Below are 15,825 nucleotides of genomic sequence, written 5' to 3'. Positions count from 1 at the left end.
ACCTTTGCTAATGAGTCAGCCCTCTCATTACCCGGAATGGAGCAATGTGAAGGGACCCAGATAAAGGTAATGACATAACAGCGTCTGGATAAAGCACTCAAAATTTCTCGTATTCTCTCAAGGAAGTACGGTGAGTGCTTTTCCGGCCTCACTGAACGGATAGCTTCGACAGAGCTAAGACTATCCGTTACAATGTAATAGTGTTCAACAGGTCGTGAGGCGACGCTGTCCAGCGCCCAATGAATTGCTGCCAATTCAGCAATATACACTGAGCAAGGATTCTGAAGACTGTGTGAGGTGCTAAAAAATTCGTTGAACACTCCAAATCCTGTGGACTCGTTTATAGTGGACCCATCAGTAAAGTACATATTATCGCAATTGATACCCCCATACTTTTCATCGAAGATCGTTGGAGCGATCCTCGATCGTTGGTAATCTGAATATCCATGGATATCTTGCTTCATGGACAGATCAAAATGCACAGAGGAATTGATGTAGTCAGGGAAACAAACACGGTTGGGAATATACGAAGAAGGATCAACCTGCATGGAGATGAATTCATGATATGAACTCATGAACCCGGAGTGAAAATTTAGCTCGATCAGCTGCTCAAAATTTCCGATCACCAATGGGTTCATGACCTTACACCGGATGAAGAACCGAAGAGATAATAAATTGAAGCGATCTTTTAGTGGGAGTAGGCCTGCCAAAACCTCGAGACTCATGGTATGCGTTGAGGGCATACATCCCAACGCGATACGGAGACAAAGATACTGAATTCGCTCGAGTTGAATGAGGTGTGTTTTGGCAGCTGATTGAAAACAGAAACTGCCATACTCCATCACTGAGAGAATAGTTGTTCGATACAACATTATAAGATCTTCTGGGTGGGCTCCCCACCAGGTGCCGGTAATTGTACGGAGAAAGTTTATTCTTTGTTGGCATTTTTTACTCAGATACCTAATATGGGCCCCCCCCAAGTACATTTGGAGTCGAACCAGACCCCAAGATACTTGAATGACATAGCATGAGTGATCGGTTTACCCAAAAGTTGAAGCTTTGGTTTTGCTGGTCTATGCTTCCTAGAAAAAACCACCATCTCTGTTTTCTCCGTGGAGAATTCGATCCCTAGCCCAATGGCCCAGGTTGAAAAATTGTTCAAAATATCTTGTAAGGGTCCTTGCAGGTCGGATTCGTTTGGTCCTACGACAGACACCACTCCATCATCTGCAAGTTGTCTTAGTCTGCAATTTTGTGTAAGGCAATTGTCGATGTCGCTTACATAGAAGTTGTACAAAAGGGGGCTTAAACATGAGCCCTGGAGGAGGCCCATGTAAGAGACCCGACTTACTGCCGAATCTCCGTGAGAAAAGTTCAAATGTTTCTCACAAAGCAAGTTATATAACATATTATTCAATAGAGGCGGCAGACCCCGAGAGTGTAATTTGTCCGACAAAACCTCTATTGAAACAGAATCGAAGGCCCCCTTTATGTCCAAGAATACTGAAGCCATTTGTTTTTTTTTCGGCGTAAGCCATTTGAATTTCTGAAGAAAGCAACGCAAGACAATCATTCGTCCCCTTGCCCCTGCGGAACCCATATTGTGTATCTGAGAGTAGGCCATTCGTTTCAACCCATCGATCAAGGCGAAACAAGATCATTTTCTCCAACAATTTCCGTATACAAGACAGCATTGCTATTGGGCGGTACGAATTGAAGTCGGACGCGGGTTTTCCGGGTTTTTGAATAGCTATAACTCGTACTTGTCTCCAATCATCTGGAACAATATTATTCTCCAGAAACCGATTGAATAAATTCAACAAGCGATGTTTCGCCACATCAGGGAGGTTTTTCAGCAAGTTGAACTTAATTCTATCCGATCCCGGAGCAGAATTGTTACATGAAAGGAGAGCAAGAGAGAATTCTACCATCGAAAACTCAGAATCAAGATCGCACCTATCTTGTGGTATATCTCGAACAATTTTCTGCACGGGAGCGGAATCGGGACAAACCTTCCGTGCAAAATTAAAAATCCATCGATGTGAATATTCTTCGCTTTCATTCGTTGAAGAGCGATTTCCCATATTTCGAGCCACTTTCCATAATTTTTTCATTGACGTTTCTCGTGACAAACCTCCCACGAAATTTCGCCAATAAGCACGTTTTTTCCCTTTGATCAAGTTTTTAAATTGATTTTCAAGGTCCAAATACGTCTGAAAATTTTCAGGGGTTCCACGTTTCCGAAAAGCTTTAAATGTATTCGATTTTTCTACATAAAGCTTGGAACATTGGCTATCCCACCATAGATTGGGAGGCCTTCGGGAAATGATGGAACCTGGGATGGGTTTCGTTTGAGCGCGAACCGCGCTGTCATAGATCAAACGAGAAAGGAAGTTATACTCCTCCAATGGAGGTAAACCATCTCTGGAATTGATGGCTAGAGCAATCGCGTCCGCATATTTTTTCCAGTCAATGTGTCTTGTGAGGTCATATGCCATGTTTATAGATTCAGAAGAATTCAACCCAATGGTGATGGAAATTTTGATTGGCAAGTGATCACTACCGTTGGGGTTCTGGATTACATTCCACTTGCAATCTAACGATAGTGAATTCGAGCAAAGCGAGAGGTCAAGAGCACTTGGGTTAGCAGGAGGTTTAGGCACACGTGTTGTTTCCCCAGTGTTCAAAACGGTCATATTGAAGCTGTTACAAAGGTCATATATCAACAATGAACGATTGTCGTCGTACTGTTCCCCCCAGGCAGTTCCGTGAGAGTTGAAGTCTCCCAAGATCAATCGTGGCTCAGGAAGGAGTGAGCACATGTCATCAAGTTGTTTGCGGCTAACCGCAGCTCTCGGAGGCCAATACAAGCTGACAATACAGAGGTCTTTGCCTCTGATGTTTGCATGACAAGCAACAGCTTCGATCCCTCCAATAGGTGGAAGGTCAATTCTAAAAAATGAGTGGCACTTATTGATCCCCAAAAGCACCCCTCCGTATCTATCATCACGGTCCAAGCGTATAATATTAAAATCGTGGAAAGAGATATCATCTCGCAAAGAAAGCCAAGTTTCGGACAGAGCAAAAACATCACAATTGTAGTTATGAATTAAAATTTTGAATGTATCCAATTTAGGGGTAAGACTACGACAATTCCACTGTAAAACAGTGATATCTCCGACCTCTCTATTTGAATTAGACATCAAGAGAGATAATCATTGCAAGGAGGGGCCATGTATGCATCAATTGTTGCAAAATTGTCTTTAATACTGGAAGCATTGAGATGACAAGGGTTCTGATGGAGTCAGAAACATTAAAACACTTGAAGATTTGGTCCAAAAGGTCAGACAACTTTATAAATCCCGATTGGGAAGTTGAACTGGACGGAATAACAGGGACAGTTGGGGTTTTTGATGTCCCCTCGAGTGCTGGGACATTCGAAGGTGAATTATTCCCACGGAAACCAGGAGGAACCTGATTTTGCTTGTCCGCTGCACTCGATTTTTTAGGCATGCTAACAGGGGGTATCACCGGAGGGGCTTGTCCTTGAACTTTGGGAGTGGTCACATTTTTGCGCCGGGGATTCCCTTGGAAAATGAACGGTGTGCCCCCGTTAGCTGTGTCCGCTTCTATTTCGTCAACGGGCAACGTGGCGAAGACATTTTGTGTGTTGATTGGTTGTTGTTGTTGGGCCAGTGGAGAAGCGCCCTTTAAAATATCCGCAAAAGTGCGTTTCGAGCGTTCCTTCAAAGAGCGCTTCTGTTTCTCCCAGCGACTCTTGTAATTTTCACAAACTGAGAGCTCGTGTGGGGATCCCCCGCAATATGGACATTTATGCTCAGTCGCACTGCAGGATTTCCCCTCATGTTGCTCTCCGCAAGTGGCACAGCGCTCCTTGTTGGCACAATAATCCGAAGTGTGACCAACTGACTTGCATTTGTTGCAAGTCATGGGCTTTGGCACGAAGAGTCGCACAGGTAGTCTCAATTTGTCCACCATAACGTAGTCAGGGAGGGCGGCACCAGCAAAGGTGACTCGAAACGAGTCGGACGGCGTAAATTTAGTTTGGTCCCCATCATGGGAAAGTTTCCCGAGTTGGCGACAGTCCAAGATTTTCACTTCCATTGAGGGGAGCTTCTTGAACTTGCCTTTTCCTTCTGCTTTTATTTGTTCGCTCGTCAGACCCGTTTCAGTTATCACCCCCTCAATTTCTACGTTATGGGAGGGTATAAATGTTCGATATTCGAGAGTGAAATGTTGATCAGCAACAATCTCGTTTGCGTGTTTCCGTTCATTCACGACAACTCGCAATTTGTTCGGTCTAACCCTGCGAATTTCAGATACAGAAGTGTATCTGGCCAGATCTTTCATGATCTGAATCACGTTAAGGTTTTTTCCTTTCGGTTTTGGCCGGAGGAAAACAACCCAAGGGCCAGTTCCAGGTGCATCTTCTGGATAAACTCTGACACGTGGAGCGGAGACAACAGAGGGGGAAGACGAGGACGAGGACGAGGATGAGGATGAGGATGAGGACGAGGACGAGGATTGGGTTGGATCGGAAGCATCAGAAGGGGGAAGCGAAATCGGTGATGGGAGAGGGGGAGTGGAAGTAACAGTGGGTTGAGAAGGGAGGCTTGCAATTTTCTTAGAGGGGGGCTTGGTAGGATGAGCGGATTCGTCCCCAGAAGAATTATCTTCCTTATGAGGGACTCGTTCATGTTTTTTCCCAGATCTTATATGAGATTCATTATCGGAGATCTCCATCTCTGGAGATCCTCCACTATTCTCTATTTTACAAAAATTTCTGTCTTATTTCTAAATTATTATTGATTTTAACAATAATCTTAAAAAAAAATAGCAAAAAAAAAAAATTATGATAATATCAAACAATGAACAAATGAATTGAATAATAATATTAATAATAAATATGTGTACCTTAATATATAAGTTGTTCCAATAATGCGCTCTACTGCCCTAACCAGGGAGAGACAGAGGCTACGCGCTACGGAGACAACACAATAGCGCAAGAATAGCTTACGCAGCCACGTGATAATGAATCCCGTTTGCGACAGTCACGCGATGGCGATCCCGTTATGCCGAATCAGTTCAACAGCCGCAATCCGGCTCGCTGCAAGAGCGCTGCTTCCTTTGTTCCTTTCGTCCACTTCACTAAAGGTCAGGTCGAAAGCGGACAGCAATGACCTTCACTCGTACCAATAGCACAATAGCAAAAGTGGCAACGCACAATACCGACACTGAACTTTACTCGTCAAGAGTTGGATAGCGAATGAAATGATAGTTTTGAAGCTCATCAAAAATAAAGCTGTCAGAAATAAGTGTCCTGCTCACGATTACTTCCTCGATTCGCAACAACCTCAATGTGCTTAATTTGGTTTCATTTGCTTGATTAATTCCCGAGTAATGTAGAAATTTGTATGGCAGCCCCCCCCCCCCCTAAGAGAGGGGGAGGAGTATCTAATCACCGTAAGAACATTCATGGCCCCTGAAACCTCCACCTGCCAAATTTGGTTTCATTTGCTTGATTAATTCCCGAGAAATGCAGAAATGTACCACCCTTAGAGAGCGAGGTGGAGAGTCTAACTACCATAGAAACATTCAGTGCACCCTAAAACCTCAATATGCTTAATTTGGTTTCATTTGCTTGATGATTTCCCGAGTAATGTAGAAATTTGTGTTTAATTGGTATGGCAGCCCCCTTTAAGAGAGGGGGGAGGAGTATCTAATCACCGTAAAAACATTGATTGCACCCTAAAAACATTTGCTTGATTAATTCCCGAGTAATGTAGAAATTTGTGTTTAGTTTTAGCGAATTCGTTTTTGTTCAGTTTCAACCCTAGTGCCGCACTAACTGCTGTCAAAACGTTTTTTATTCACTCAGTTTCGCACTCAGTGTCGCACTAGTTCGCCCCAAAAGCTGTTAGTTTCGCACTGAGATGTTTCACGGGTTGGCACTCGGGTTCACCAATACAACTATACTGAACTGTCAAGTTCCGAGTATTGTTTTGGAAAATCTGAAAATAAAGACTATGAAAATGGAAAACCTGCTGCTTTTGCTGAAAATGAAAAACCTGCTGCTTTTGGAAAAAATAGAAAACCTGCTGCTTTTGCTTTTGTATTTTTGGAATCGTAATCCAATTCGGATTCTGATTTTGAAGAGTATATTCGAGTAGACAGCATTAAGCTACGTGTTCTTTCATTGGGAGGCGGAAATAATGATGGATATTCAGGTGGAATAAACCTGCTTTCAAAATCATGATCTAATGATGATTTTATATTATAATAGTAATTATTTGTGGATCAAACAGGAAATGCATTGACAAATGGTTAAGTGAGTGTTAGAACTACATGTGTTAGGGAATCAAACAATATGAAGTAAAAATTTTCATTCAATCTTTGATATTTTTACACTGCACTTGGTCCTTCTGATCTGATAGAGAATAATTTACCTCCCAAGCACGAATATCGTCACCAGATGTCGACACTGTACATTTGTCGTAGCAAATGTAAACAAATCAAACTATATAACGCACACCAACAAACCACCGCATTCGTGAAACTGAAAACGTTTTTTTATTACAGAGTCAGTTTGGCACTGACTCAGTTTTAAAAACGAATTCGCTATTTGTATGGCATTCTTGAGTCAGGAGTTCTACTGACATATTTACGGCCTCATGGCAACTCACAACGCATTTTACTATATTTTTGGTTTGATGCAATTTGACTTCTATCTGTGTTCTATCCATCATATAAACACGTTGGAAGGGAACTGGCCTTTCCTTGGAACGATCAAAAGTACGCTCAACTTTCCGCAGTTTCCTTCTATCAGGAATTCTTCTATTGTTCCTATCATTCCCCACAGGGGGCGCGGCCATGGTCATGGCCGCCGCCATGGCCCTCAGGCCAAATGACGCTTATAGTAGGTTCCTCCGGCACTACACGGTTATATTCAACAAAACGGCGAATTAATATACACGATTTTATGCGATTGTCAAAATAGTGCTACACTTGTTGCACCAAAATGAAAATCCCTTGTGTCATAAACACTAATAATTTTCCAATTAAAAAAAAATCGATCGATCGATCAAAAAAAAATCGATGAAAATTACATTGTACTAATGAAAGCAAAATCATTCAAATTTCCAGGCTCACATGAAGTTTCCTCCGGATTATCCTTATTCTCCGCCATCTATACGGTTTTTAACAAAAGTTTGGCATCCAAATGTGTATGAGGTAATTTGCAATAGTATATTGTCGAATTTACATGACAGAATTCTAATCATTATTCATTGTTTCATAGAACGGTGATCTATGTATCTCCATTCTGCACCCCCCAGTCGACGATCCACAAAGTGGTGAACTTCCCTGCGAGCGATGGAATCCCACACAAAATGTTAGGACAATACTACTCTCCGTGATTTCGCTATTGAACGAGCCGAATACCTACTCTCCGGCGAATGTGGATGCCTCGGTTATGTACAGGAGATGGCGAGACTCTCAGGGCAAAGACAATGAATACCCAAACATTATTAAGTATGCTCCCTGCAGTGCGTTCACTATGGCTCAGACTAGTTCATTTTATACTTGTGCTTCAACAGGAAACAAGCGCAAGCTGCAAAGGTGGAAGCGGAAAAGGAAGGCATCATTGTACCCACAACGCTAGAAGAATACTGCATCAAATCGAAGACGAAACCGAGTGGTCAAGAACCTCAGGTTAGTGGAATGGCTTCAACATGATCGGAATGTTGTTTATTTAAATATTGGTTATTATTTAGATTGATAAATATAGTGCTACTACGATCCTCATAGAAGAATTACTGTTAACAATGTGCCTTACAAAACACAAATGCTTCGCCTGTTCAGACCTATGGAGAAGACATTACACTTCGTCAAAATGACTCATACCGATTCTGAATTTGCTTATGGTACTTTCTCGTCACTTCATTAATTGGAAAACGATGTGAAACTAAAAGACTAAAAGAGTTTCAAAATACATCAAAAGTCTACATCAATCCCGCTAGATCGTACCAAGTTTTTGAAGATTTACAATATTCTTTATTATAGAGACTTTCAGCCGTAGGCTGGTTCATCTGGTCTTACAATAACTTTTCGTTCTTTCTGTCGGTTTATGGTCGTTTCATTCGAAACGTTTTGTACGGGACTGGAGGGAATGATTCTGTGATTATAATTCCCCAAAGAGTGAAACGCGGGAACTTGGCGTAGGAAATACGGTTTCGCGGATTAGAGCATCTCACTGTTTAGATCAGGGATTCTGAAAGTGGTCGATATTGACACCTTTTTATAAGAGGAGAGGAATGATATACCAGCCTTATATGAAAAGGGCTAACCCAGACGATGAGTGGGGCTCTCACCCACTAAAACCAAGCCCTCTGTTCGTAGCCTCATTCCCCTCGGGACCACATCTAGGCGATTTTTTTTGGGGACGGCTGTGCGTATGCACTTGTTCTATCTGCAACGCTGAATAACGTTGATTATACCCTTTTTTTCCTCTATTTATCTCACTCACTTTTCGTTGTTCTCCGCTACGCTTGTGCATTACACAAGCATACGTTAACCGTTAAAGTTGGAAGGTGCCCTCCTTGACGCTCGCTTCGTTGAAACTCCCCTCGCAGGACCCCAGCTATTCCGCGATCAGGTGTTGCTAGCGCACGCACCTTGCCAGTAACCGTTTACCCATCGAGATGTGCACTGATTAGGAATTGCCCTCCAACTTAACGCGCAATCCGTCAAAGCCACCCTCGTAGGTATTTTATTCCCAACTGTTGCAACCGCAACGGAAGAGAAACAATTTTCCGGTTTTTTAAACGTTTATTTCAATACGCAATACAATGGCGATGGCGATGACGACGACGTTAAAAAATCCCTACCGTAGGTATAAATCAATACATTAAAATGGTTCTATTGTACATAGTAGTTTTAGGAATAGAAGTAGTTTTAAATTGTACATATTAATTTTAAGGTTTTTTACACTATCATAAGTTTTTCTGTGTTGCAGCTAGATTTAGATTTAGAGAACTTACGTTTAGTGTCTCGTTTGTTTAGTTCGTTGGAGGTGGGGTTATTTTTAAGAATCTTCTCTCGATTTGCAGCTGTAAATTTAGTTTTAGCATTAGACATAGCACAATCGATTTACTAGCTTACTTACAATAATATAGGATATACAATTAAGAATAATTAGGCTTAACGCTTTTATAACAATCAATTTAGGACTTTCTTTCACTTCTGACTATTTGTTTTTGAATCATTGAATCATTGTTGTGTTTTCTTTTGATTCTCGGTGAAACACAGTAGCGCGCCGAAAGTGGGAACGTTTTATTTCTCTCAATGTGTTTGGGAGCAGGTGCGTCGCAACCGCACGTTGCGACACCAACGGTACGCCGATTAAGGTGAAGGTGGAAGCTAGCCATTGTAGTAGTATAGGTAAACCCTCGTGTAAAAATGGGGTAATAGTGTTTGTGAGAGAAGAGCAAAGCGCACGTAAATAGATCAATTCACTTATCAGACTGTGTGGCGCTTCATTGACACGAGTCTTTGAATACATTTGAAAAAAAAAACAAATAACAATTCAATACTAAAGTAAAATGTATGAACGATATGTTCCGATGAACAATTGCAAATATAAATATATATAGAAGGTGCATTTGCATATGATTCTGATTATACGCGAGCGTAACATGAGCAAATTTATAACACATGCGAATTGGGGCACTTTTGGTATTAACAAGTTCTTCCGCATAGTAACTCGATGTTTATAATTCCTTAATATTTTCCTTCGTTGATCGTATTGTTTCCACATATTCACGTTGGAAAGCCTTAACCCTTCACTTCGGTGGCCGAGGCATGTAGATTGAATTTAATACTTTTTCGTTTACTGTTTTTGAAAGCATAGGCAGCCGTGGCAGTGTTCCGAGCTCTGCAATACAATTTTCTTACCCAATGTTTAAGTTGCTAAAACTTACATTATAGACCCATTAAACGTAAAAATAATAATTGTATTGATATCAACACAATTTTATTCTATTGATTTTCATGACATGGGACGCTATGACTCCGGAATAACATTTTATTGAGTGGTTTTTATAGCTGTTTCGATGATGGCATCAGTGTCGAAAAAATAACGATGCTTCCACTAATACAAACAAAACCATTGCAGAAGATTGAAAAACAAAAATTTAACTTTCAGGGCACTTGCTCGAGTTTTCCGACGTTCTTCACTATACGGTGCGAAAGCAGATGAAAATTTTATATCTTGTGAGTAATCGATTAGAGTTTGGTTGATATTACTTGATGGGAAGTGTGCGAAAACGAACATTTTCTTCACACTGTTTCGCAAAATTATTGATTTTCGGGCGAAGGGTGAGGGAGGGAGATGAAAGAAATGAGCGCCATTGTGGCAGCCATTTATGGCTAGCTTCCACCTTCACCTTAAATAATGCCCGCCAACATGACGCGCACTCCGTAACAGGTACTCCCGTGGAGTACCAGTTGTCCATCTTCCACCGTCAGGCATTGTCTGCACGCTGGTCAGCCTTCTACTTCCGCTGTAGCTCGGACATGATGTGTACGATTACGCTGTTCACTGCATTCCAGGTGTCCTCATCGCGACACATTACCTCCACGATATTCCCAGCATGAAGGTCAGCCAGCCCCTCATGCCTTGCGGTGAATCTGGGGCATACAAAAAACGGCGTGCCTCGGAGTTCCTTCCACATCTCCACACTCCGGGAAAAGAGGCGATCTTGCGTGTCCAAACCGGTGCAGATACTGCCTAAAGCCGCCGTAACCAGACTGTGTTAAGAAGAAATTCACTCCACTTTTGCTGCCACCTAGCCGTCGACTCCGCCCTCATTAGGTTCCGGAATTCTCTGGTTCGTCTTCTCCTATAGCACTCGCTGTCCTCCGCCAAGATGATGTCGATGAGGCCAATCTGGCTATGACGCAGATCGCTTCTGATGATATGGTTCGCGACTCGCGACTCGCATCGCCATGAGCCGGTACTTACTATTCAGCCTCTTCGTGTTTCGCTGAGTTTCTAACGTCGCGATCCAGGCTGGACCCCTGTGTCGTAGTGTCGAGGAGAAGACACTAGCCAAAAGATGCCTCTTGCTGCTGCTTGAGCCAGAATTGTTGGGCATGATTCTCCTCAGTGCATTGATTGCTTTCGCTGCCTTTTTACAAGCATAGTCGACGTGACTGTTGAAGTTCAGTCGATCATCGATCTGCACCCCCAGGTATTTGAAATTTCGCTTCGAAGTTATCGAGTGCTTTCCAATGGTGATTTCTGTCCGTTGCACCGCCCTGCGGTTACTGACAACCAGCATTTCCGTCTCGTGGTGTGCTATCTGTAGTTTCACACTTTGCATCCAGCATCCGATCATGTCTGTCAACTCGGTTGCAAGCATTTCGAACCCGTCCACGGATTCTCCTGTCACGAGGAGAACGATGTCTTCCGCGAAGCCAGTGATCTCCACACCTCTAGGAAGATTCAGCTTTAGGACGCCATCATACATACTGTTCAAGAGCGTTTCATAGATTGAACTAGTTCATTGTTCGACACCAGTCTAGGTTCAATGTTATCGAATTCATCCTTTCTATATGGCGTGGGTGGCCCGGTCGTTGGGACCCTTCCAAGATGATTTTTAGTTTTTCGGGACACATTTCGGAGGGTGTCGTTGAGACAGATCATCGAAGCAAGAAATAGTGCGCGTGTTCTTTTTCTAACCCCTCTCCGTCTCCGTAATGATCGTTGTGTGCGAAGTTAAATGAAGATTTTTAGGAAGAATAGCAGATATCATACAAAGGGCACATACCTTCAGAACGCTCCGAAAGTGAAGTTGTGAAGTGCATGAATCGATTGGAAACCACACTTTTAACCCCCAGTGTGAAACATTTTTACAGGCTTCCAGATTCGAATTGATTCAATTCGCGTGTTTGTGTTTTTTTATGACATTGCAATAAAATGTGTTTGTAGTATTACTATCACTAGCAAGGGAGCTACATACAGCAGGGTAACTCGCTGTCATATGCGAAAGGTTGTTTTTTCTCTCTCTCTCTCTCTCTCTCTCTCTCTCTCTCTTGCACTCGTCATTTCTTCATTTCTTTAATTATTTCTCTAAATTTTCAATAATTTAATTCCTTAAATTTCTTCCGGCCGTTGCGCCCGGAGTTCGTTAAGAGTATGCGCTATGAATAACGACATATATTTTCCCTGTCTTATTCGTTTAACGGGAGTTCTCTAGGTTACCTTCTCAGGTTTCCCAAAGATAACTTCCCGTTGACGCGATTTTATTATTGTAAAAAGTACATGCTATAAACAATAGAATATCCAATCCAATTAAGTAGTAGTATAAGTAGCATGTCCGAAAAAGAACCTGAAATTATTGAGAACCAGAGCAGAGGGTCCAAGACCCCTAAGGAGGATGGTTGTAATAGCTGTCATCCGTGATTATTAAGCAAAAAATTAAATGGATAAACTCCTAATCACATCACTCACCACAGTGAATCTCGATTCTTACCTTTCCCACTAACAACTGTCCCTTCCATGATAATCGCAAGGGAATCACGCTATAGAGGCGACCCTTTTGGTCGCGAACATCATACTAACATTCTCTCCCTTACCCTGGACGTGACCGGCGTCGTTATTTACTATTTGAAGTTCAAATCATCGAAACTTGCACAATGAGATTGGTTTTCTACTCCTAAGCGCTATTCATATATGTTATTTTTGCAATTTCGCTGGTTCAGGTCAATCGCGGCAACTACAAAGTATACAGTTTACTCAAGTTCAAGCTGATATGCAGCGCGAAGTACTGCTTTCTCATATCAAAGAAATCATATTGATATAAATAAAAATATATAAAATTATTTGTGTTCGAATGCCGCAATCGATCGTCGTTCTCAATTGTGGGGAAGGTGTAATTACGAGGAGGAATCCATTCCTTCTTTAAGCGTTAATAATTCTGCTTCGGATCCCAATTTTATTTCGTTTGTGCAGCCGAACTGAAAGGAGAATTTAGCGAAAATCAAGATATCGATGATAATTCGATACCGAAGGGTGCCATTAACTATGGATTTTTGACAGTGAAGAATACGAAATATTTGATATGGTGTAGTGAATATTTTACCATATCAAAGAAATCATATTGATGGAAGCAGTGTTATAAAATAATGTGAATACCGCAATCAATCGTCGTTTCCAATTGTTGGGAAAGGGCATTTATTTTGCTGAGTAATTACATTTACCGTCAAATCCCTACTAACAGGATTCGAATTTACATAGTCTTAGGAATCACACAGAACAATAATCAAAAATTGTATCACTTGAGAGAAAAGTTTGTTCACACAAACTGGAAATTAATGTAAGTAAAGATAAATTTTTGACTTGACGTGACTGGAAATCCATTTAGTTGTAATTGGAAAGTGACGGGAAGATGGTCTCGCTCGCTCGCTTAAACACTATGCTCTTCTCTCTCAATTCCATTTCGTTTCTGCAGCCGAAGCATTTAGCGAAAATAGAGGAATCGATGATAGTTCGATGCCGATGTGTTCCACTGACTATGGATATGATAGTACGTTATAAAATTATTTGTTTACAAATATCGCAATCGATCGTGGTTCCTAATTGTTGGGAACGGGGTATTATTTTTGCTATGTAGTTCCGAGGAGAAATTCATTCCTTCTCAAACTTTAATAATTCTGCTTCAGATCAACGATGATTCCTAGCTTTGCGCTATCGCCACTACGAGTATCCAACGAGGTTTTATCGAGGTGCGATTATTGCTACTTGAAAAACGATGATTCCAATGGTCGCGGCTTGATGAGGGGGTTTTATTTGTGTTGGGTACTTCCGAGGATGAATCGATTCCTCCTTTGGACGTTAATAATTCTTTTCCTGCTAAACGAAGTGGTATGATCATCGCTTTATTCAAATGATGAAATGTCTCAGAGTTAAGCCAACGTTAGTCCTACGTGCACCTTGCGGTTTTATCAAAGACTAGCTGACCCGGCAAACTTCGTCCCGCCCAAAATTTGTTTTTTTGTTATTAATATCTTCAAACATTCATGTTTTCTTACTATGAGCAAGTTCACCGGTCCAATCGCAGAACTGTTCATTGATTGACCTTCTAATCAACGCCGTTGAATTTTGAGAGAGAGGGGGTGGAGGGGGTAAAACCTCCACATGCCAAACTTGGTTTCATTTGCTTGATTAATTCTCGGATTATGCAGAACTTTGTGTTTCATTTGTATGGCAGCCCCACCTAAGAGAGGGGGAGGAGTATCTAACCACCATAGAATCATTTATAGCTCCCTGAAACCTCCAAATGCAAAATTTGGTTCCATTTGCTTGATTAATTCTCGAGTAATGTAGAAATTTGAGTTTCATTTGTACGGCAGCCCCACCTAAGAGAGGGGAGGAGTATCTAACCACCATAGAATCATTTATTGCACCCTGAAACCTCCACATGCAAAATTTGGTTCCATTTACTTGATTGATTCTCGAGTAAGGCAGAAATTTGAGTTTCATTTATACGGCAGCTCCACCTAAGAGAGGGGAGGAGTATCTAACCACCATAGAATCATTTATTGCACCCTAAACCCTCCACATGCCAAATTTGGTTTAATTTCCTTGATTAATTCTCGAGTAATGCAGAAATTTGAGTTTCATTTGAAACCCCCCCACTTCTAGTTTTTCACTAGATGTTCCGTTCAGAGGGGTAGCAAAATAGAAACTGGATTGGTCAGAGAGAGCGCTGTGCTTTGACTTTCAGCGAGATCACAACTAAGTGGCTTTCCAAGCTGTCATCTGTGTTTAAATATGGATTTTTGTGATTTCAATAGTCTGTTTTCAAAACAAAACTTCAAAACTAATTCTTCGGGTCATGATGAGATCATCATACCACTTCCTTACCACCTTGCACCTCCAACGTTACGCTCTCGAAACATTGAACTAACACCTCAGTACAGAAATGTAAGAATGCATCAGAAATATCTCTGTACTCTCCAGTAGAATCCCGATTATCCGCGAGCGGATGATCCGCGGTGCGGATTATTCGCGTTTTTACATTTTTTGGCCATCTTATTAATTTTAATGATTTCTGTATTGATAGAACATAGTTTTCATGCTCAGCTATCTGCGTTGGCGTTGAGCTTGCCCGACTGTTTCGCGAAAAATCGGGTCTCTACTGTAATTATCAATAATATTAGAGAAAATTAATATTTGTTCGTCATCATTGATAAAATATGTTTTTTTCGGAACAAAACCATTTTCTGTATCATGAACTATTGAAATTGTGTCAAACTATCACGGGAGAGGTCTATATTCTTTATCCTGAACTGCGAGCGACGCGACACAGTAGAGTCACTCGCTCTATGCTCAAAACCCCGTTACGTGAAAATAGATATGCACCATATCAATCTTTCTCAGTTAAGATGATCACCGTAGAGTAATCGAAAAGTAATGTAGACACAGGAGAACCATTTTAAGACTTTCTTCTCACTGCAACGTGGCAACGTGTTTACTTCTCTTCGAGACCTTTCCAAGGCATTCACATTGTTGCGTACCTGTGGTATGTTTCAATGTTAATCAAACTCTGATGAAGTGAAACAAAACCAAACATTGCTTTGATTTAAACGTAGGACTACGTCTAACAGAACTAAATGAGGGTCGAAATAAAAATCTGAACACTTTACTTGTAGGAAATAATGAAAGATTCCGAACGCTTATAACTTGACAATTTCTCAATAGATCACAAAGATGTTTGCATCGATCGATTGGCAATATTTCTA

At 41.4% G+C, this 15,825-nt stretch overlaps 1 protein-coding gene across 2 annotated transcripts in view; it reads left to right on the top strand.

Moving 5' to 3' along the window:
* LOC129776864 (ubiquitin-conjugating enzyme E2 R2) overlaps positions 1 to 15,825 on the top strand; it is a 35,264-nt gene that overhangs the window by 9,090 nt on the left and 10,349 nt on the right. For both annotated transcript variants that reach the window (XM_055782754.1, XM_055782755.1), the window contains 3 exons: positions 7,165 to 7,251; positions 7,319 to 7,551; positions 7,617 to 7,731. In XM_055782754.1, coding sequence (XP_055638729.1) covers positions 7,165 to 7,251; positions 7,319 to 7,551; positions 7,617 to 7,731 — 435 coding nt within the window. The remainder of the gene's footprint in view (positions 1 to 7,164; positions 7,252 to 7,318; positions 7,552 to 7,616; positions 7,732 to 15,825) is intronic.

The sequence above is a fragment of the Toxorhynchites rutilus genome, chromosome 3 (genome assembly GCF_029784135.1).
Source record: "Toxorhynchites rutilus septentrionalis strain SRP chromosome 3, ASM2978413v1, whole genome shotgun sequence".
In the NCBI taxonomy this organism is placed as follows: Eukaryota; Metazoa; Arthropoda; class Insecta; order Diptera; family Culicidae; genus Toxorhynchites; species Toxorhynchites rutilus.
The sequence above is the reverse complement of the archived record's forward strand: the minus strand, read 5'-3'. Positions and strand labels throughout refer to the sequence as shown.